This window comes from Gracilinanus agilis, chromosome 2 (assembly GCF_016433145.1).
Source record: "Gracilinanus agilis isolate LMUSP501 chromosome 2, AgileGrace, whole genome shotgun sequence".
Lineage (NCBI taxonomy): Eukaryota > Metazoa > Chordata > Mammalia > Didelphimorphia > Didelphidae > Gracilinanus > Gracilinanus agilis.
This window is the reverse complement of record NC_058131.1, coordinates 612,650,650-612,672,396: the sequence shown is the minus strand read 5'-3', so window position 1 is coordinate 612,672,396 and position 21,747 is coordinate 612,650,650. Positions and strand designations below refer to the sequence as shown.

Sequence of the window (21,747 nt, the reverse complement as noted above, 5' to 3'; positions counted from 1 at the left end):
TTTCTCATAAGCCCCTCCAAGTCGTCCTGGATCATTGCATTGCTGCTAATACATTGTCCCTTACATTGGATTGTACCACAGTGTATTGGCCTCTGGTTTTCCTGGTTCTGCTCCTTTCACTCTGCATCTGTTCCAGGAGGTCATTCCAGTTCACATGGAATTCCTCCATTTCATTATTCCTTTGAGCACAACAGTATTCCACAATTTGTTCAGCCTTTCCCCAATTGAAGGGCATCCCCTCATTTTCCAATTTTTTGCCACCACAAAGAGTGTAGTTATAAATATTTTTTACACAAATCTTTTTCCCTATTATCTCTTTGGGGTACAAACTCAGCAGAGGTATGACTGGGTCAAAAGGTAAACAGTCTTTTATTAAAGCCCTTTGGGCATAGTTCCAAATTGCCATTCAGAATGGTTGGATCAGTTCACATAACTTTTTTTTTTAAGTTGCATGTTCAACTCATTTATCTGTTCTTTCTTACTGATGATAACATTTAGATATATAAATTTCCCCCCCAAGTACTGCTTTAGCTGTATCCTACAATGTTGTCTCATTGCTGTCCTTATCTTTAATGAAATTAGTGTCTATAATTTTTTATTTTTGACCCATTCTTCCTTTAGAACTATGGTATTTAGTTTCTAATTAATTTTTGCTTCAAAAGATCCTTTGAGTTCACTGGGTCTTACTAGTAGTGAAGTAGGCATACATACCTTTGACCCAGCAATACCACTATTTGGTCTGTATAACAAAAAGATAAGAAACAAAAAAGGATCAAAGAAAAGAACTCATTTTTATAAAAATATTTATAGCAGCTCTCTTCAGAGACAAAGAATTGGAAACTATGGGGATATCCATCAATTGGGGGATGGCTGAACAAGCTGTAATATAAGGCTGAAATAGTGCAATAAGAAATGATGAACAGGGGGGCAGCTGGGTAGCTCAGTGGATTGAGAGTTAGGCCTAGAGACGGGAGGTCCTAGGTTCAAATCTGGCCTCAAGACACTTCCCAGCTGTGTGACCCTGGGCAAGTCACTTGACCCCCATTGCCTACCCTTACCACTCTTCCACCAAGGAGCCAATACACAGAAGTTAAGGGTTAAAAAAAAAAAAAAAGAAAGAAATGATGAACAGGACGAGTTCAGAAAAACCTGGAAAGATTTATATGAACTGATGCAAAGTGAGCAGAACCAAGAGAACATGTATACAGTGATAAAAATACTGTACAAAGACCAACTGTAAAGGACTAAACTATTATCAGCAATTGCAAGGTTCCAAGATAACCCCAAAGGATTCATGATGAAAAATTCGATCCACAGCCCTAGAAGAAACTGATAGAGTTTGAATGCAGATCAAAAAATGTCTGTTTTTTACTTTATTTCTCTTATGAGCATATTCTTGGATGTGCAATTTGTTTTCTCTCATGGCCTGAGGAATGTGGAAATATATATTACATGAAAGCACTAGTATAACCTATATCAGACTATTATTCGATGTCCCAGGGAGGAGGGAAGGAAGAGAATCTAGATAACAAAATGTCAGATAACAACTGATAAAAATTGCTTTCAAGTGTCAAAAAAAGAGTAATGGCAACAACTTAAGATCTATAAAAAGCATTATTTTCATTGTTTTGATTTTCACGTAATTGCCTGCCCTTCCCATCCAACCACCCTTATATTAACAGATATAATTCTCACTTACCAGATGAGAAAATAGACCAAAAGAAGTTAAGTGATTTACCCTGCCCAAGAACCACATTGCTATGATGGTGCCTGAAATGGGATTCAGATCTTTATTCCAAATGCAAGACTTTACAGAATATTGAGCTCAGGGGAAAAACTCAATGACACCACCTCACTCCTCTTTGAAGTATAAAACTACTCCGAAAGAACTAGTGACTTATTTCCTAGTAAAGTTATCTTCAAGCTCCCCCAAGATTCAAAAAAGTTTCCAGAATAACATCTCTTCTCCCCGGTCTCATTCACTAAGTCTGTCCCTCAGCAGCTTATGAATAACCAAAAATTGTTACTCAGAGCTATACCTAGTGATCTGTTTCCACAAGGGCAGGCAGCAGGGGCAATCAATGGACCCAACAAAGCAGGAAAACACATGTGGCCAAAGGTATGCCAGGGATATTCCTTGGGCCCAATGGGAAGAAGAGTCATAGGAGTCAGAAGCATGGGCACACTGGTAAGGTAGGAAGTACCCAGGATCTTTGGAGATAAAAATATATAGCAACACAATAGAGATTTTCCTTTCTTTTGTTTATTGATCCGCATAGTGATTTAGACTTTCCCCAAATGAGGAGCCCATGCAGTAGGCACCACCCACTTCACAAGGAATGCAAATTCTGTTAAATACTTTTTATAAAAACAAAACTTTCTTTTTTTTTTTTTAGAAAAATCTCATTTTACTTTTTTTAATTCCACTTATTTTCCATTTCTTTATAAAACAGCCATCTCACTAGCAGCTCTTCCCTCCTCATCCAGAAGCAAAGGGTGCTCCGAGGGGGGGAGGGGGGCCAAAGGGGAGGGACCTCTGGAGGGACAGGGGCTGGAGGCCCAGGGTTACCTCCGAAGGTTCTTCTGGGCCTGTTTTAGTAATGTGTCAAAGTCGACTGAATCAAATTTGCTCTTCACAGGGGCAGGGTCAAACTCCTCCCAGTTGGAGTCTACAAATGCAGAAGGAAAAACTGATCCTGGGCAAGTTTCAGAAATGACTGACTCCCCCATAAGCATCCAAAGATCCAGACACACCCAAATCCACCCTACTTTTAGCTTCCTCCCTCCAAAGGTGGCAGTAAAAGTCATGGTCAGGAGATATGACAGAAGAGTCTGCCCCCCAATTCTTTAGGTTCCAGTTGCCCTCAAAGGACAAATGGGTTACAATTGGCAGAAGCCTCCAGTCCTGACCCCAACCACCCTAGGTCCTTAGTCCCTAGACCACTAGAATACACTCACCCAAATCTGCATAGTTCCTCTTGCAGAACTGCCTTCGGCCCCCAAAGCAAAGGTCAAAGGGCTGCTCGCCTGCCCTCCGAAGCTTGTGACCGCTTTCAATGGCTGCAAATGCCTCTTCAGCATATCGGTAGGTAACAAAGCCATAGTTGTCACTTAGGATGGAGGAAGAGGGATAAGAAAAGGTGTAAAGGAGATCCTAAGGGAGTGTCTCCCCAACCTCCATCTATTATTCCAAGGATCAAAAATGGGCTGCTTGCTAACTCTTCAAATAGGGAATGGAAAGAATTATTATACAAATGTTGCCACAACCCCTAAAGACACAATGTTAGAAATGCAATAGCTTCCTATTTTGCATGAAAGGTGCTAGACATAGGGGTGGGGAGTCATTACCCTCCTCTCCAGAACCAATATTTACCCCTCAAAGCGAAAGTGAATGGTACATTCTTCAATCTCCCCAAAGACTGAGAACCGGTGTTTCAACTCTGACCGAGTCATGCAGCCTGGAATCTTCCCAATGAAGACCACCCTCCTTTCCTCCTGGATTTGGGTTAAGTGGACACAAGGGAAAGCAAAGGTATGAGCCAGGACCTCTGTTTCCCCCATACCCTTAAATGGAGAGAGTATACTATGCTTAATTACAAGTCAGATATAGATCTTTCTTCCCATTCTAATACCCTTAACTTACTATTGCACGTTCCTTCTGAAGAATTTTCTGCCTTTGGTAGTGGTCCTGGGAATCATAGTAGTCGTACCTGAGCAGGAAAGAAATTGCAGGCTAGGGTAGGCCAGAGACAGCCATACAGCCTAAGTTCTTTTCTCTCCATCCCAAGTCTAAAGATCTCATCACTCTAGCTCTACTACTCCAAAGAATAACTCTACCTCTTCAGCCTATCTATTTTCACTCACCTCCTTCTCCTATTGCTCCTCCTTCGGGGGGATGGAGAACGAGACCGGCTTCGAGAACTGGATGAAGATGAAGAAGAAGAGGAAGAGGAAGAGGAGGAGGAGGAAGACGACGAGGAGGATCGCCGTCTAGAGTGTCCCCAGGAATCACAGCTGGACCTAGAAGAGGATCGGGTGCTACGGGAACAATGGGACCTGTACCTGGGGGAATAGGAAGACTCTACCTTCAGTTCAGCTTTCAAACCTGTCCTATCCCGGAGATATCCCCAACCCTCCACTTTCCATGACAGAAGGGCTTTAAAAACCAGAGACCTGTCTTCTAACCTCGACTCTTGCCTCTACTTTTCCCTGGTCAATTAATTATTCACTAAATGTTCATTGTACCAAGTGCTGAACTAGGAGCTGTGGCTACAAAGACAAAAATGAATTCTCATTCCATTCTACCATGGGATATATTCTCCCCTTCTGTTTTGGTTCCAATTCCCACGTCTATAAAATAGGGATAATAAAACCTAGACTGTTCCTCCCTCAGGATGTCTTGAGGACCAAATGAGAAAGATATAGAAGAGTTTTTGTTTTACCATCAAACTCCAAATTAAAAGGAAAACAGTTTCCTTTAATGCTCAAGGCAAACCAGAAGTTAATAGGGAAACTGGAAAAAGTTGCAGCTTAAAGGCATTTTTACCACTGTCCCACAAAAAGGGGCATTTTCCCATCAGTACAATATCCAGCCCATAAATAAAGTCTAATCAATGCCTCAAGGCCCAAGAGGCATTTCCTAAACTCTGACTGGTAGGACAACCTAACTTCCTACAACCCACTCAGGGCAGAGCATGTACAGGTAGCTTCTCTTCTACCCTGATGTAGGTCTCAATCATTTCCCATCTAAATTATATTAAAATAATCTTCTGGCAGGCATCTCTCTACCTCAAGAATCACCCCAATTCAAGTCTATCCTTCATGAAAGTACCAAAATAATCTTTCTAAAAAAAGCATAGGGCTGACCAAAATCACTCTAGGATCCCATATAAAATGTCTATTTGGCTTTTTTTTTTCCTAAACCCTTATCTTCTGTCATAGAATTGATATTAAGTATTGGTTCCAAGGCAGATGAGCAGTGAGGGCTAGGCAATTAGTTATATGCCTGGGATCACACATCAAGGAGTATCTGAAGCGACATTTGAACCCAGGTCCTCCTGTCTCTAGACCTGGCTCCACTGAGCCATGGAGCTGTCCCTTACTCTAAACTTTACCTGCTTGGCTTTTAAAGCCCTTCACAATCTGGCTCCTTCTACCTTTCCAGTCCTCTTACACTTTTCTCACCTCCATATATTTTACAATCCAGTGACACTGGCCTCTTTGTTCTTCCTTGCATACAATGCTCCATCTCCAGATCGGTCCTCCCTTAGTCTCTAAGTCTTGCCTTCCTTCAAACAGCATAATTCCTACCTTCTGCAAGCTTTTCCTAGCCTCCCCAACCTCCTACACTAACTGCCCTTCTTTCCCTGAGATGAGCTCCATTTTACCCTTTATCCACCTTGTATAGACAGAGTTGTTTGCATGTTGTCTCCCCTACTGGGATGTGAGCCCTTTGAAGGCATGGAAGGTTTCTGCCTCTCTTCCAATCCCCTACTGCATAGGGCCTGACACATAGGAAGCACTTAGGAAATGCCTATTGACTTGACCAATGCTGATGCTACACCCAAGGGTCCTCCAGAAGAACTTAGCCAAGCTCACCTTCGCCACCTCTTGGGTGGTGGGGAAATGGACCGGGACCGAGACCGGGACCGGGAATGAGAATGGGAACGGGACCTGGACCTGGATCTGGAGGAGGAGGAAGAGGAAGAGGAGGAAGATGCCTCACTAGCCCCATTGGAGCATGAGCGGCTGCTGCGGCCCACCCAACCACAGCCAGGGGGGCTGGATGGAGCACAGGCCTTCTGGTAACAGTGCACCGGTTGCTTGGCCAAAGGCCCAGGGTGAGTCCTAGTGTCATCATTCCGGCCAGGTGAAGCCTCTGGGGACAGCAGCACAGAAGGTTGCTGGGCAGGGGTAGAGGTTGGGGCTGGAGGGGTTGCTTCTAGTTCTTCACTAGTCCTATGGTCCAGCTGCTGTTTCTGACACATGGCTGGGCAGACCTGCAAGGCAGCTGAAGGGCCCAGAGAAAGGATAGGTTTAATGGTAATATCTTGATGTCGTTTGACGTTCCAGCGGGATCCCAGCTCTGGCCCTGTGGTCACTGTAGGGCTCAGGATGCAATAGTCATGGTCCCCAGAGCCCACATGTACTGGGCTAGGTCCTGGGACCCGACCTCGGAGACGAACTGCAGCCGGACGTTGGGAATCCACATTTCCCCCTGGCTTCAGTACTCGGTCTTGGGTAGGGGAATCAGGGGAACCTGGCTTGGCCAGTAATGAGACTGCAGCCAAAGGTTTCCAGAGCTGATGAGGTGGAGTGGCAGGAGGGGTCAGGCCTGCCAGAAAGAAGAAACAAAACACAGATTATCCCATTCCCCAAATACCTACATGACATTCAATATTATTGTACCCCCAAACTCATGGATTAGACCCTTCCTCCCACCTCCACTACCCCTATAATCATACCTGCCACATTGGCCAGCTCTGGGGCTTGTAACCGGTCAAGAGGTCGCTTCTCCTGGGAGTTGTCAACTCTGCTGGGAGGAGATGAGAACCCAGCTAAAGCCTCATTCCATTAGTGTCCCTTTTGAACTATCCTAGCTACGAGCTGAGGAAGGATGCAGACAACATGTCTGCTGTTCCCTCTGTCCCCAACTCTTTGTGGAATGAGTTCTTCTTTTCTGGGATCCTTGGGAAATAAAAAGGGGACTGCTTTCTTTAAATGAATGTCCCAAAGACAAGATAAATAAAGCAGAGATGTTCTTGGGGAAAGCTGGAAGAGTTGAGTAGAAGACAGAAGGGAAGCTCAGCTTTGGGAGGAGGGACAAAGAGTTTTAAGTCAAGGACCTTTCTTCCTCCAAATAGAGCTGCCAAAGGAGCTATAAGGTGACCAAGGACTTCAGAATAAAAGTACTCAAGGGTTAAACTACCCATGAAAAAGGAAGAAAAGTTGCTGTGGGGCCTTTTGGGAGTTCAGGTTTCATGCTATCTCATTCCCACACTATTCTCTCAGCCAGCCCAAGCAGGAGTCACATTGGGGGAAGTACTCATCCAGGCAACCAAAGGTGGCAGGGTAACCCCCTCTTCATACTAACCCTGAATTTCCTAGAGCTAAGGTATCAGCAGGTCCCAGAGGAATACACTCCTTTTTAACTGCAAAGAAATCAAACAGTATTAATAGCACAACTGGGTGCGGAAGGTCAGGAATTCCAGATCAGAAAATACTCAGGGAGATTGGGCTTTCCATCAAAACACTTGGTTCATTCCCATATTGCACTGTATCCCTCTCTGGAATACTCTCTCTTAGGGGCAAGACCTAGATCTCCTCCAGGACCATATTACTGAGCACTAGATAAACTGAAATTGCCCTTCAGAAGGGTGCCTGGTTGGTAGAGCTATAAATTTAGACAACCATTCTGGAAAGGAATTTGGAATTATGTGAAAAAATTAAATGAAATGTCCATTCCCTTTGACCAGCAGTATGCTGGTAAATGTTTAACTAGTTCTCCAAAAGAAAAAAATAACTTTACATGTTTTCTCTCCTAAAGAAAAAACTGACTATACACATTTAAGTTTTATCTGTGAACTTTTTCTCCATCACTTTCTTAAGTCCATACAACCAACAAAACAAATCAAATCTTGAATTTTAGAGTTTGCTGGTTTCCAAAGTGTAAATATTTACTCTGAAAATGAGTCATCTAGTCAGTCAGAGCTGGCTCTAGTTTAACACTGTCTTTGACCCAGATATATACCCCAAGGAGGTAAAATTGTTAAAAAGGTACCACATACATGAAAATATTTATAGGAGCATTTTTGCAATGGAAAACAATTAGAAACAAAGTAAACATCCACTGCCTGGGGAATGGTTGAACAAATTAAAGTTAGTGAACATAATAGAAAATCATTAGACAGCAAGAAACCAATGAATTAACAGATCAAGATAAGCACAGGAAAGTTTAATAGGAACCAATGCAAATCAAAAACTAGGAAAACTTATCCACCTTGACTAAAGATGTGAAAATGCACCTCATTTGCAGAGGCTAGATTGTGAGTGGGGATGCCTGCAAATGATAAAATTGGGTGATGTGAGGGCAACTAGATGGATAAATAAGATAGTGTCAGTCCTGGAGGCAAAAGCACTAGTTAAAATCTATCCTTGGATAGAACCTGGCTGTGTAACCCTGGGCAAGTCACTTAACCCCAACTGGCTAGCCCTTACTGCTCTTCTGCCTGGGAAACGATACTTAGTATCAATTATAAGATTGTAAGAAAGTAAGGGTTTAAAAAAAAGTAAAAAATAAATTGAGTAATGTGTTACCTAGATTTGAAACTGTTTTTCCTCTTTATTTTTTTTACTTTTTTAAAGGGAAAAGAGAAATAATAGGAAATATAGATGCTGTAAAGACAAAAACACCTTTTTCTTTTTTTAAACCATCAGAATTAGATTTGAAGGAAAAAATGAATCCTAAGAAGCACAGAAAAGCTTCAATGAACTGATGAAAAGTGAAGGTAAGGGGCAGCTAGGTGGCTCAGTATAGAGAACCAGGTCTGGAGATGGAAGGTCCTGGGGTTTAAATCTGATCCCAGATACTTCCCAGTTACGTGACTCTGGACAAGTCACTTGACCCCAACTGACAAAAGCTCTTACTACTTTTCTATCTTGGAAATGGGATACTTAATATCAATTCTAAGACAAAGGAAAGGATTTAAAAAAAAAAAAGCACAGGTAAGTAGAACCCTGATGACATTATATATAATAGTATCAATTTACATTGTTATATAGCAACAAAAAATTCAGAATGATTTATAATTAGAACAAGTATGCCCCCAAGGAGAGAAGAAATGCACCTCTCCCTCATTTTTTATAAAGGTAAGGAATTATGGGTATAGGAATACTGAATGAGGTTAGTCTAGAGCAGTGATGGGCAAACTTTTTAAAGAGGGGGCCAAAGGAAAGGAAATGCTCCTCTGTCAGTCAGTTTCTAAGGCAACTCATTGTATTGTATCCTACTCATTTGTATTGTCTGATTAGGAATAATGTCTTGCAGGCAGAAAGGCATCTGGACCACTGGCTGTAGTTTGCACATCTAGGATTATGTGGCCAATTTTGCTAAACTGCATTTCCCCATCCAGCTTTTCTGATTGTTTAAGAGGCTGCTCTCTCAGCCCTCTCTCAGTAGGTTAAGTAGAGAGGGGCCCATATTTGGAAATGTATGGTGATATACAAACAAAAGATTAGCAATAAAAAATTTAAAGAAATTAAACTGAAAATGAATGTAGGAAAACCAAAAAATTTACCCCATGCTAATACCCACCATCCCCCAAAAGACAAGAGAATTGCTGTTCACCTTCGGACTTCTCAAATTGCTCCAGAAGACTGGATAGGTCAGATGCTTCAATTCCTACAGCAAAAAAAGGAAAAAAAAAAAAAAAAGTATCCAGTTAGAGCCACTCACTGGGGAAAGGACATGTGTCCATTGCACCACCTCATCCAAGAGGCCATACATAAATACCTTCCTGTTAGAAGCCTTAGTGGCAAACCCACCAAAAAATGAAAAACTAGTAGGGAAAAAAAGCATAAACTGGCTGGATCTCCCCTAATTCGGAGCACAGTAAAAGTAGGCCTCCCCCAAACAAGAACAGTCTACCTGTTTCAAGGGCACTTACCAATCTCACTGATAAAAGCTTGTACCACATCCTCAGAACCCTGGCTGTGTGGGGGAGGAGATAGGAAGCTGAGTCTCCGAAGTCGGGATGGATGGACAGGAGGCATCTTGGTCACTTGGCACTGCTTTGGCATAGACACAGCACTGTCTGCAGGGACTGATGGTGACTCACTCTGCCCACTCTCCTTGGCTTCGGTCTGGGCCTTCTGGGGGGCAAAACCTTCTGGCTGGGGCTGGCCCTTTTGAACCACAGGGTCCTCAACAGGAGCCCCTTTCTTTCTGGAATCTGGACTCCCAGGAGTGGCCAGCTTTGATTTGGGTCTAGGAGACAAGGGCCTCAAGGGCTGCTGAGGTGCTGGCCCTTGCTTGCCCTCTGCTCTCGAGGGTGCTGCCTGAGGGCCTTCCTGGGAAGTTGGCACAAGGCTAGGTGGGGGAATCACAGACACTGCACTGGAGGCAGGTATACTTTCGGGGATCCCAGTGGAGAAACTGTCAGGACCCTGAGAGGGGAGTGGGATACTCTTAGCTAGGCGGGGAGGAGGTGGTGGTGGCGGAGGAGGCAATGGCGTTGGGGGTAAAGCTGGCCAGTAAGGAGGCCGAGGTCCTGGACCCCAGCTCATAGGCCCATAAGAATGATCAGAACCATAAGCCGTCACTGGGGCAGGAGGTAGAGCCCAAGGCACAGCAGGAGTAGTGGGTACTGGATAGGCATTGGGTGTGCCTGGCACTGGGGATGGCAAGCCGGGATAGTTAACAGATGGTGGCACAGAGGGGTAACAGGGCCAGGAAGGCACTGGGGCAAACTGGGCATAGGAATCGGGAGGTCTTGGGAGACAGGGGAGGGGAAGGGGTGGCCGAAGCAAATTGGGCATCGCCTGCCCACTGGAGGGAAGCTGCACCATGGGTGGCACTGCAGGTGGCAGAGCTGGAGGCCTGGGCATTGTCAGGGGAAGAGTCACTGTGGGAGGCATAGCCGGGGACATGGGCACTACAGGAGGCACAGTTGGGGGTATGGGCATGGTGGGGGGCACAGATTGCCTCACTAGAGATTTATGTTTGGCTGGCAAGGGGAGGTCAGTCTCAGAGGAAGCCATGCTACAGGGCTTGAGGCCTGGTGGCTGGGCTGTCCTCTGCCGGGCCACTCCAGGGGCAGTAGGCTGCTCCACTGTCTTGGAGGGGACGATGAGGCATGGAATCTCTGCCAGCTCTGTAGGTGTCACTGGGATGCTGGGCCACTTTCCAGCTGGGGTTTGGGGCTCTGGCACTTGATCACCTGCTTGGCGCTGCTGTCTTCGCTGCCAGTACTCAGACAGGCTCAGGGGTCGGGGCTTGGCTTCCTGGGGCACGGTGTTGGCACTGTGTTCTGCTTTTGGGGGGCTTGAAATTCTCTCACTTTGGGGGCTGGTGACCTCAAAGCTTGGCTCTGGGGTCTGTGAATGGTCACCATTCACCGAGGACAAGGACAAGGACGTCTCACCATTGCTTGGGCACAGAGTCGGTGGCTCCTCTTTGGCCAGACCAGACTGTCCAATGGGGTTCTGTGGGGTAGAGTCAGGCTCTGTGAAGTCTGGGGTTCCTAGACTTGACACTATTTTGGGTTCAGCTATAGTGGTCCGGAGTTTTCTCCGACCACAGGCAGACTGGGCCACCCTGCAGATCCCCTCCAGGGGCTGTTCTGAGGACTGGCTATCAGGTATGGATTGGCTTCGGGAAGAAGACCTGAGCTTTCGAACACAGGTCCTGTCCTCATCCTGGTCTGGCAATAACTGAACTTCACTCTTCTTTCTCCGACTCCTGTGGCCCTTTTGGCCTTTCTGTGCATCTGAGGACACATCTGCAGAGGGTCCTTTGGGGCTGTCAACAGATGCTGGGATCACTTTCGGCTGGGGCCGGGCCGGGCATGTCAGCTCCTTCTCCTTCCCACCTTCAAGGCTGCCTGGGGCTGTTGGCTCTTTCTGAAAGGACTGTTCTCCACAGGTAGGGACCTCAGCTTCCATGTCACATTCTAGCAGTTGCTGAGTAAGGTCAGGGTTCAGATCTTCTATGGGCTGACCTGAGGGAGGGAGATGGCGCAGGACGACTGGAATCTCCAGAGCCTCTCCAGCCATGGAGCCCTGGCCCAGGATCTCCAGAACCATGCCCCCTTCAGCCAGCATTAACTCTTCAGCCTGTTCCGGCTCTCCCCCAGGGGAATCCAAGCAAACAGCAAGACTTGGCAAACAGTATGGATGCATGGCCCTCACCAGCTCACTCAGAGAGGAGATGCTTTCCTCTCCCACTGGGGCAGCCTCTTCTTCCTCTTCCTCCTCAGGGCAGGCCAAGTGCATAGGGAAATCTTCGGTGTTGTCTATGGAGGGGTCCACAGCTGTGACTCTGTCTCTACTGAGTCTGGCATCTTCTTCCTCTTCTCCGTCACTGCGCTGCAGAGGAGAAAGCTGACCCCATCGGGGCCAGGATCTTGGGGTCCTCCACCCTGGGATCTTTGGGGATGATGCTTCCAAGAAGGGAGATGGTGGAAGATCCCAGGAGGAATCAGAGAGACACATCTCAACCTACACAGGGAGAGGAAAAGTGAATGAGTCAGTTGGGAGGGAGGGGATCCCCAGAATTGAGCAGGTTTCCCAGATTGGTGGGAAGGACTCTTTAAGAGGATTCTGGTCACCTACCCTTGGATGGCTTTTGTTATAATAAGGAAGGATGCTAGCTGGGATCCACAACACTTGGGGGTCTATTCCAACTCTGCCACTTAATAATAGGATTGTGATATTGGGCAAATCACTCTTTCTGCCTGAGTCTTAATTTCTTTCTCAGAACAATAAAGGTGTTAGCTCATTTTGAAGGACTCTTTCTAATTGATTCTAAACCAGATGGTAACCTTTCCAGACTTGACCGAACGACTCCCCATCATGCTCTAGGTGCTTTCAAACTCATGTACTCACTCTGCCAATAGCGGGGGTCACACTGTGTGTCTTGGGTCCCCACTGGTCATCCACATCACTTTCCGGGGATGTACGAGAAAAACCCAGCAGTTTGTGCAACTAAAGGGGTACAAAGAAAGTGGATCAGGCCCTTGGGGGGGGGAATTAAGGATAGCAGTCACCAGAGAACCAATCACTCCAAACCAGTGATGGGCAAACTTTTTAAAGAAGGGGCCCAAAGGAAAGGAAATGCTCATCTGTCAGGCTGTTTCTAAGGCAACTCTTTAGAAGTTTCACTGTATTGTATCCTATTCATTGTATTCATCAGATTAGGAATAATGTTGTGGCCAGATAGAACATTTCAGGGGGCTGCTGCATCTGGCCTGTGGGTTTGCCCTTCACTGCTCTAGACCCATTTTCTTCTGCCACTATAGCAGCCACCACTCCCATTTTTTTTTAAATCATTTATTTCTGTCTTAGAAATGATACTAAATATCATTCCAAAGGAAGTATCAATTCTAAGACAGAAAAGTGGTATGGGCTAGGCTATGAGTCATGTGACTTGCCCAAGGTCACACAGCAAACAAGTGTCTGAGGCCAAATGTGAACCCAAGATTTCCTGTCTCTGGGCCTGGCTCTCATCCACTGAACCTCCTAGCCAGCCCCCTCACTCCCACTTCTATTGCCCACCCCAGCCAAGGACAGTTAATGAAGTAATCAACTAATATTACTGGACTCACATTAAAAAACCAGGACCCTCAGGGAACACAGAACTAAGTATGGGACATTGTGAAGATGGGATTAATTCTACCCAGCCCATTTCATGATTTAATCACTAAAAGTGTAAACACCACCACTTAATTCATCAAGATAAGAATGCCAGACTTCCCCCTGGGCAATCCTAAGCAAAGACATTGTTGAGATTGGTACACATAAAATGGGAGGAATGCACAGGAAGTGAAAAAAAAGTGCCTTTAAAAGGGAGTTACAGGGGCGGCTGGGTAACTCCGTGGATTGAGAACCAGGCCCAGAGGCGGGAGGTCCTAGGTTCAAATCAGACCTCGGGACACTTCCCAGCTGTGTGACCCTGGGCAAGTCACTTGACCCCCATTGCCCACCCTTACCACTCTTCCACCTATAAGCCAATACAGAGAAAGTTATGGGCTAAAAAAAAAAAAAAAAAAAAAAAAAAAAAAAAAAAAAAGGGAGTTACACCTTCCTGTGAGTCGGTTCTTCTTCTTGACTCTTTGGCCTTGAACTAGGCCTGGAGAAGCTCTGGCTGGGACCTTGGACTTGATGAGACTGTTCTTAAATCTCTTAGAACTACAGGTGGTGAGTGAAAAGACTGACCCCTGGAGGTACTAGCCTCCTGAGGGGCCCTTGATTGGGAGGAGGCCCCGTGGCTAAAACCCTTGTTAATTGACTTTTTTTTTTTTTTAAACCCTTGTACCTCAGTGTATTGTCTCATAGGTGGAAGACTGGTAAGGGTGGGCAATGGGGGTAAAGTGACCTGCCCAGGGTCACACAGCTAGGAAGTGGCTGAGGCCGGGTTTGAACCCAGGACCTCCTGTCTCTAGGCCTGACTCTCACTCCACTGAGCTACCCAGCTGCCCCCTTGTTAATTGACTTTTAGGCTCTCTCTGGCTGGGCCTCTGGAGCCCTGTCTGAGTAAAGCCAAGACTTGAACACATAATTTAGTTCGTTAAGCTAGATCTCTTACTCTGCCCTCTTCTCATTTCTCTTTTACTCTCTCCTATATTTTATAAATAAATTGCCAAAATAATTTTAGAATTGATATTTATTCTTGACAACCACCTTTTTTAATATTCAGTCCAACCAAACCATAATTTTCCCCCATAACAACAAAATGGTCTATGATGAGATGAGACACATAATCCCAACCATAAATATATGTTCTAATCATGGAGTAACGAATACAAAACCTGAACAGCCCAGCACTGACCGAAGCACTCTCTCGGGGAGATGCGAGCAACTCCGAGTCAGGAATGGTGTCAAAGGGTGATGGATTCTCAGAATCAGCATTGTCAAGTATCTCAGTGAGGGCTGTGAGCAGAGACACTTCATTCTGGTCCTCCAAGGTCACTCTGCTGTTCTGCTCCCAAGGAAGAGAGAGACAGATTGGTTACAACCAGCTAGTTACTGGAAAGATACAGAAGCTGAATACTAATATACTATATATTCCCAAAGTCACTCATGGAATCCAAGCAATTTACCTCCCAAGTCAACCCACCAATGAATGAATAAATGTATGTTATAGGAACAGATGTAGAGGTCTGAGAACCAGGACTCTTGAGTTTTATTCCTGCCATTTCCCCTATGTAAGCACACTCATCCTTCCCCATCACTTGGAACCAACCACTATAGACTCAAGGACTGAGGTTCTCAACTCTTTTTGTATCACTGACCCATTTGGCAAGCTAGAGAAGCTTAGAGACCCTTTCCAGAATGTTTTTAAATAAGTAAAATAGCATACACAGGATTTCAAAGGAAATCAATTATATAGAAAGAGTTAACAAAATATTTTTGACAAGTTCATGGATTCTAGAAGTCAAGAACCCCCCCCTCTAGATCTTTTCCTGTCTCCTTTTATAAACTGGGTCACTTCTTAAAACTCTGAGATTCATCCCTGCCAAAGAGAAATGTGAAATAACCAAATGAACTTGATTGATTCATATTCATAATACTCTATATTCAAGGTACACATATCAAAAGACATTTTGTTCAAGCCTTTTACTTGTCTATACTTCCACATGAGCTGTCTCTTGGACCCAGATGGCCAAGGCACAGAAGAGCTGGGAGGTTAGTGCTTGAAGTTTCAAGCCCAGAATCAAAGAATCCTTGGAAACCTAGCAAGCTCCCTCCTAGTGGTCCCTTTCTATTATAAGCCAATTCTCTCCTCTCTCTGGTCTTCTGGATACGTGGAGCTCTTCCTCTCCCCAGAACTACCCCTTATTGCCCACCTCTCCAACACCACTTAGGTCTTCAATAATGGAGATAATAGAGGCATCCATATAGTTTTGCATGGTCTCCAACAGGACCTCATCCTGTAGGAACATCTCTTCTTCATCATCTCCATCCAGGTCAAATAAATCATGCTGCGACAGGCCAAAGAAACCAGCCTCTTCCTCCTCCTCCTCTTCCAGCAGAACCTGGGAAACAAAAGACGGATAGTTGGCCATTGCCCACCTCTCTTTCACTGTACCCATTGTCTTTTTGTTCTTCTGGGCATGAGGAGAAGGGAATAATGGAGCAATGTAGAAGAAATGTGTCTAGCTCACTGGATAAACACTGTGACCAGTAAGAGTACAAAGGAGAGGGTTAGAGGCTAAAGAAAAGGTGGGCCCAGATCACAGATGGCCTCAGATATTAGGACTTCATTCTGTAGGCAACTCAGGGTCAATGAAGGATCAGAGTAGTATTTAGTCTGACAATGTAGAAAAGAGATTGGAAGGAGGGACTGAAAGCAGGAAGACCAGTGACTGGAGGTCACTTTAGTAATCTAGCCTCTCCCTTTCCTGTGATTTAAACCAAAGCCTGCTATTCCCTCCAGAACTAATTCAAGTCCCACTACCTTTCTGGGTGAACTTAAGTGTTATGTACCTTCTCCAAATAGTTCCAGCATTTATTAATATATGCTCATTGATCATTTCTAAACAATATGTTAGCCTATATCATGCTAACTTTTCACACATTCATGCTGTCTCCTAACACTACCACCACCACTCTCCTACCCTCAAGCCTAAGGCTGGACATACAGCAGCCATCAGTTGTACAATGGGATGAGATGTAAGAGGCTTCTACACTGTCTTTGTAAGCTACTATATCCTCACAAAACCTCAATTTTATCATCTGTACAATGGGGGTACTTTTACTGTCAACTGAGATGGCATCTTTAAATTGCCATTCCTCTCTAATTTAACTTTGCAGGAGCTGATATATGGAATGACCCCTGGATGCCAGGGGTCACAAAAGAACCTGAGAAAGGGAGGAAGATCAGTGTGTAGTTGAGAGGCTTTGGCCTTGACACACCTCAAACTTCTCTGGGAAGGATCAGACATAGTCCCTGTCAGCCTCATTAGGTAGGAGTCACCAGTCTGGGCCTGCAGTGGGCGTGGGTGAGGACCATGATAGGCTACTCCTAAGGGAGCCAGGAGGGGCCAAATAGATGGGCATCTTCTACTACTTCACTTAAGGAATAGATGCTAAGACCAGGGAAAAACTAGAGTAGATTCTCCCTGCTGGGATGTCTGGTGTCTCCTCACCAACTCTATCTCCCACCACCACACGCACAGGTTGTATTATTTCCCCCTTTTTTGACTAGAGAGGACTGTGACCCCAAAATGGGAAGGAAAAAGGAATAAATTCAAGGGATGGGGCCTTACAGGAAGGTACAAAGATAGTGTTCAGAGTATTGGGCATCAGGCATTAAACTCCTCCCAGGCTTCCAGAAACCTGTAATTAGGGCTACCTGTTAGCAGAATCTCAGGTTGGGATCTCAGCTGGTTCAGCAAACACTCCCAGGGTGAGTGATATCTGTACCTTACCCCCACCCAGAAAACTTTTGCCACAGTCGTCCAGCCAGCAGATTCCATTCCCAGCACAAATACTCACTTACCCTTAGGTCACCCTGGACACCCCTATGGGTCACAGCCTATCCCAACAGGGCTCAACTGCTTTCTGGAAACAATTCCTTCAACACCAATAATAGTGCATAAAGTGCTTTAAAATATGCAAAGCAGCTTTCTCAAAACAAAGGGGCAAAGGAAACAGGAAAACTGAGGCTCATATGCTGATTAGTCCACCATGCCAAGGCTAGTATCAGAATGGAAGCTCAAACCCATGTTTTCTGACACTTCTCTTTCTGACAAAGGTTAGTCTAAACAAGGGAGAAGAGAGTTGGTAATCTAAGCCACCACACACACATACACACATACTTCCCATCCAGTGACCCCCATCAGCTTTAATACTGATTAAGTACACAATACCTGCAGAACTGTGCCTGAGGCTGAGGGGAGGAATACAATGATTAAATAAGACATTAGCCTTGCCCTTTGGAAGCTCACAATTTAGTAAACTGCTGTTCATTTGAATTTTTCTTCCCCTTCTCTTCTACTCCCACTAAAGCAAGGAGGCACCTATTCACAAGATTTCAAGAGCCAGCTGCCCCAGAAAAAGATGAAGGCCAGTGTTACATTAAAAACAAATCAGGTACCAAGTTATGTGAGGACCGAATTCAAGTTAACAAACATTAAGCCCCAACCAGCAAGGCCTTGGAGTTATAGGAGTAAAGTTGTCCCTACCCTTAAGGAGTTTAGACCACCCACTTCTCCAGTTTGCTTCAGGGTCTCAAAAACTACAAGTCTACCCTTCCCAGGAAGAAGGGAGAGGAGAGACGCAAGAGCTACCCCTGCTGATAAAGGATTTGAAAGACAAGAACACTCCAGACCTAGAAGGCCCCAGAAGTCCTAGAGTCCCTTAAGGCTGCAGAAGTTTGGGAAGAGGGAGAGAGCAAGCTCAGTGAATTTAGACAGTACAAAAGGAAGCCTACCACCTCAGGAATGAGCCCCCCCCCCCTTTTAGGAGGAAGAAACACCTCTACCTCCCAGGGACCAAAATTGCCTCAGTAGTGATAGAGAGAGAATAAGGAGCCCTAAAGTTCCCTCTGTAACCCCCTAAAACAGACACCCATTGGGTAGGTCACTTTTCCCTTCCAACTAGAATCATGCCCATCCCAAAGCAGACACCGCAGGTGCCTATGACTCACCCTTGCACCACCCCCAACTAGAGAGAAGACTTCAAACCTAAACCCTGCTCCCTCCTCTAGGCCAAGGGCAGTGGGTTCCAGCCCAGAGTAACCCTCCTTCAGCAGGATGGAGCCCAGAATCCTCAGGCACATCTGGAAAATCCTTTCCTCTCCCAGCTGCTCTCTGTAGGAATGCAGCAAGAAAAATTTCAGGAGGATGGGGGAGGACTCTCGGGCTACACTGTTCCTCAACACACACACAAGCGCGCACTCGCACACCCTCCCAGCCCCCCAGCCCGGGAGGGGGGGGGGCTGCAGGGCTGGTGGTGAGGGGAAGGACCTTCCGGCCAGACACACCCAGTTCCAGGCAGCATGGCCTCAGCGCTGGCCCCAGCAGCCGATAAGCCGCCGGGACTGCGGGGGTGGGGGGAGTGGGCCACGTGGACACCCCCTCTCCCCCCGCCCCACGTGGACTGCGGCCACCCCGACGGTGTCCCCGCGCCTGGCCCAATCCACGTGGATGCGGGGACTGCAGTGGGGACAAGAAGGGGGAGGGCTGGGCGGGGATCAAGTTCTCCCGGGAAAATTGTTCACCCCTCCCTCCACACGCAGACCCCCACGTGGCCAGGAAAGAAACCGGGGCTAGGCAAGGGGAAGAGGGTTTCACCTCAAGGGGACCCCGGCCCCCGAGGATTTGGGGTCCCTAAAGGCTGCGGGGGAGGGAGAGCTACATTCGAGCCATGAAGAGGGAGGGCTGCATAGGATGGAAGGGGGAAGAAACGGGGCCGAATCTACCGGGTCCCCCTCTTGTCCCAACACCCCCCCATCCTCTCCATTCTGCTCCTCCCCTGTCCAACCTCAACGACCCCTGCTCAGACACCAGAAATGCGGCGTCCGCAGCTCCTCCAACCTCCCTCCCCCGGCTCCCTCCTTTAAGACAGTGGCTTTTTCGAGATTCAGGAGACAGCCCCCAAATCCTGGGATCTCGGTCGCCCCCTCCTCCCAAATGCCGTTCGCCGGATGCCTCCACCGTCTCTCTTTTCCCCACCCCAGCTCTGGGAGCTTCCACGTGTCACCGCCCGGCATGTGCCGATCTGCCTCCTCCCGGCCGCCCGCCCGGCTCTCACCTGCTGCCGGCCCCTAGGGCTCTCCGAGACTCCTGGGGGCGCCGGGCTCCGGCTGCAGCACCCACGCTTGCCGCCGTGCATCCCGCCGCCCGGGCCTGGTCCGGGGCCCCCTCCTGGGGGCGGCGCGGCACCGTCTTCCAGTCCCCGGCGCGCCGCCATCTTGGCCCCAGAGCGCGGCTCTAAAGCACCAGCGCCGCCTCGCCCTACCGGCTGTGAAGGGTAAGAACTACAATACCCAGAAAGCTCAGCGAGACTACAACTCCCAATGAACCTAGCGGAGAGTCCGCCTCCACCCTGGAGCTGGCGCGCGCGGTATCTTTTGGGATTTGTAGTTCTTGGCTCAGACTAAGTTATGCGTGAGGATCTGGGAAGAGAAGTGTAGTGTCGTGTGCTCTTTGTTGTGAAAAAGATCTGTGAGCCTCGACATCCCATTAGCTCCTGATCGTCCCCATTCCCCACTTTCTGGGTCACAAAATCATGGAATCTCAGAGTTCGAAAAGACAAGAAAAATCAACTTATTCAGTCATATAGGAATAGGAATCACTTCTTACAGCACCTCTAACAGGTGGCCATCTAGCTTCTGCTTGGAGACTTCCAGTGAAGGGGAACTCGCTATCCTGAGACATCCCGGGCCACTTTTGGCCAGTCGCTAGAAATCCCTTATGTGCAGTTGCAATCTGCCTCTCCTCAATTTCTGCTCAGTACTCCTTGTTCAGACCTCTGGAGCCATACAGAATAAATCTAATCACTGTTCCTTGACAGCCTTTCAGAAACTTAAAGACAACTATCAACCCCTACTCTTGACCTCATTTTCTCCAAGTTCAACTTCCCTAGTTCCTTCAAATCTTCTCAATGGTGTCTAGGCTTCTCACTAACATGGTCACTATCCATAGGATTCCGCACAGCCCTTTCTAAAATGTGTCTGACCAGAGTCAATAGAAGTATTGCTTTCCTCCTTCAGAACACTGTGACTCTCAGTGAAGCTCCAAATCCAGTATCTTCCTTGATAATCCCATACATCCCCCCTCAAGCTTCAGACACTTCTCCTCAAATCCAACATCCACCCCTACCTTATGCAACCCCATTAATTTTCCAAAACAAAACTTCATCCAGGTCACTCTCCTGCTCAGAAACCTTTAGTGGCTTCTCATTGCCCACAAGATAAAGAACTGTTCTTACTCTGACCTAAAACTATATGTCTTGTAGACATCTTAAACATGTCTAAAACTGAACTCTAACTTTCCCCTTCAATCCTCTCTTCTTCTTAACATCTCTATTACTGTTGAGACCAGCCACCCTATTTCCATTCAACCAGTCTTGAAACCTAGGTGTCAGTTTTGACTCTTTTCTCTCACCTCCCAAATCCAATCCATTCATTAGTCTTCCTAGTTTTACACCCCTTCTCTCCTCTAAAGTAGCACCACCCTGGTCCAGGCCCTCATGATTAGACTATCAAAGCCTTCTGGTTGGTCTTCTTGACTCAAATCTCTTTCCACTTCAGTCATGTCTCCATTTAGATGTGAAAGTGATTTTCCTAAAGCACAGTTCTGATCAAGCCATTCTCCAACTCAGTAAATTCCAGTGATTTCCTGTTCCCTCTAGGATCAAATATAAAATCTTCTAGTTTTCTAGTCCTTCACAACCTGATTCCTTCTTAGTTTTCTAATCTTCTTACATCTTATTTCTTCCACATATTCTAAAATTCAATGATATTTGACTCCTTGCTGCTCCTTGCACAGGACACTCTATCTCTCAAATCTATGCTTTTTTACTGGCTGTCCTCCTGCCTGGAATTCTTTCTCTACTTGTGTCATCCTCCAGGTTTCCCTTCAAGAATCAACTCAAATCTTACCTTCTGCAAGAAGGTTTTCTGAGTCTACCTCAATACTGGTACCTTCCCTCTGGGATTATCTCCAATTTATTTTGTACATATCTTATTTTTATATAGTACTGTTTCCCCCATTAGATTATGAACTCCTTAAGCAATTTGGCAGAAACAAAGTAATGACCAGTATCTCACAACATATACCAAGATAAAGTCAAAATGGGTATATGATTTAGACTTAAAATGTGATATCATAAGTAAATTAGGGGAGCATGGAAAAATTTTATGTCAGCTCTTTGAATAAGGTAAGAATTTATGACCAAAAAGAGATAGAGAGGACCACAGGAAATAAAATAGAAAATTTTGGTTACATTAAAACTTAAAAGTTTTTGGGGACAGCTGGGTAGCTCAGTGGATTGAGAGCCAGGCCTAGAGATGGGAGGTCCTAG

At 46.1% G+C, this 21,747-nt stretch overlaps 1 protein-coding gene across 1 annotated transcript; it reads right to left on the bottom strand.

The window, feature by feature from the left end:
• Positions 1-2,245: 2,245 nt before the first annotated feature.
• On the bottom strand, positions 2,246-19,632 carry PPRC1 (PPARG related coactivator 1). Its single transcript, XM_044660167.1, has 14 exons — positions 19,474-19,632; positions 15,564-15,752; positions 14,546-14,695; positions 12,604-12,702; positions 9,666-12,216; positions 9,347-9,400; positions 7,094-7,151; positions 6,465-6,535; positions 5,599-6,334; positions 3,865-4,020; positions 3,644-3,710; positions 3,374-3,495; positions 2,959-3,110; positions 2,246-2,669 (listed from the first exon to the last, which is right to left on the bottom strand). Exons 1-14 carry the CDS (start codon positions 19,630-19,632, stop codon positions 2,566-2,568), a joined length of 4,668 nt encoding a protein of 1,555 aa, XP_044516102.1. The 3' UTR covers positions 2,246-2,565.
• Positions 19,633-21,747: the final 2,115 nt, after the last annotated feature.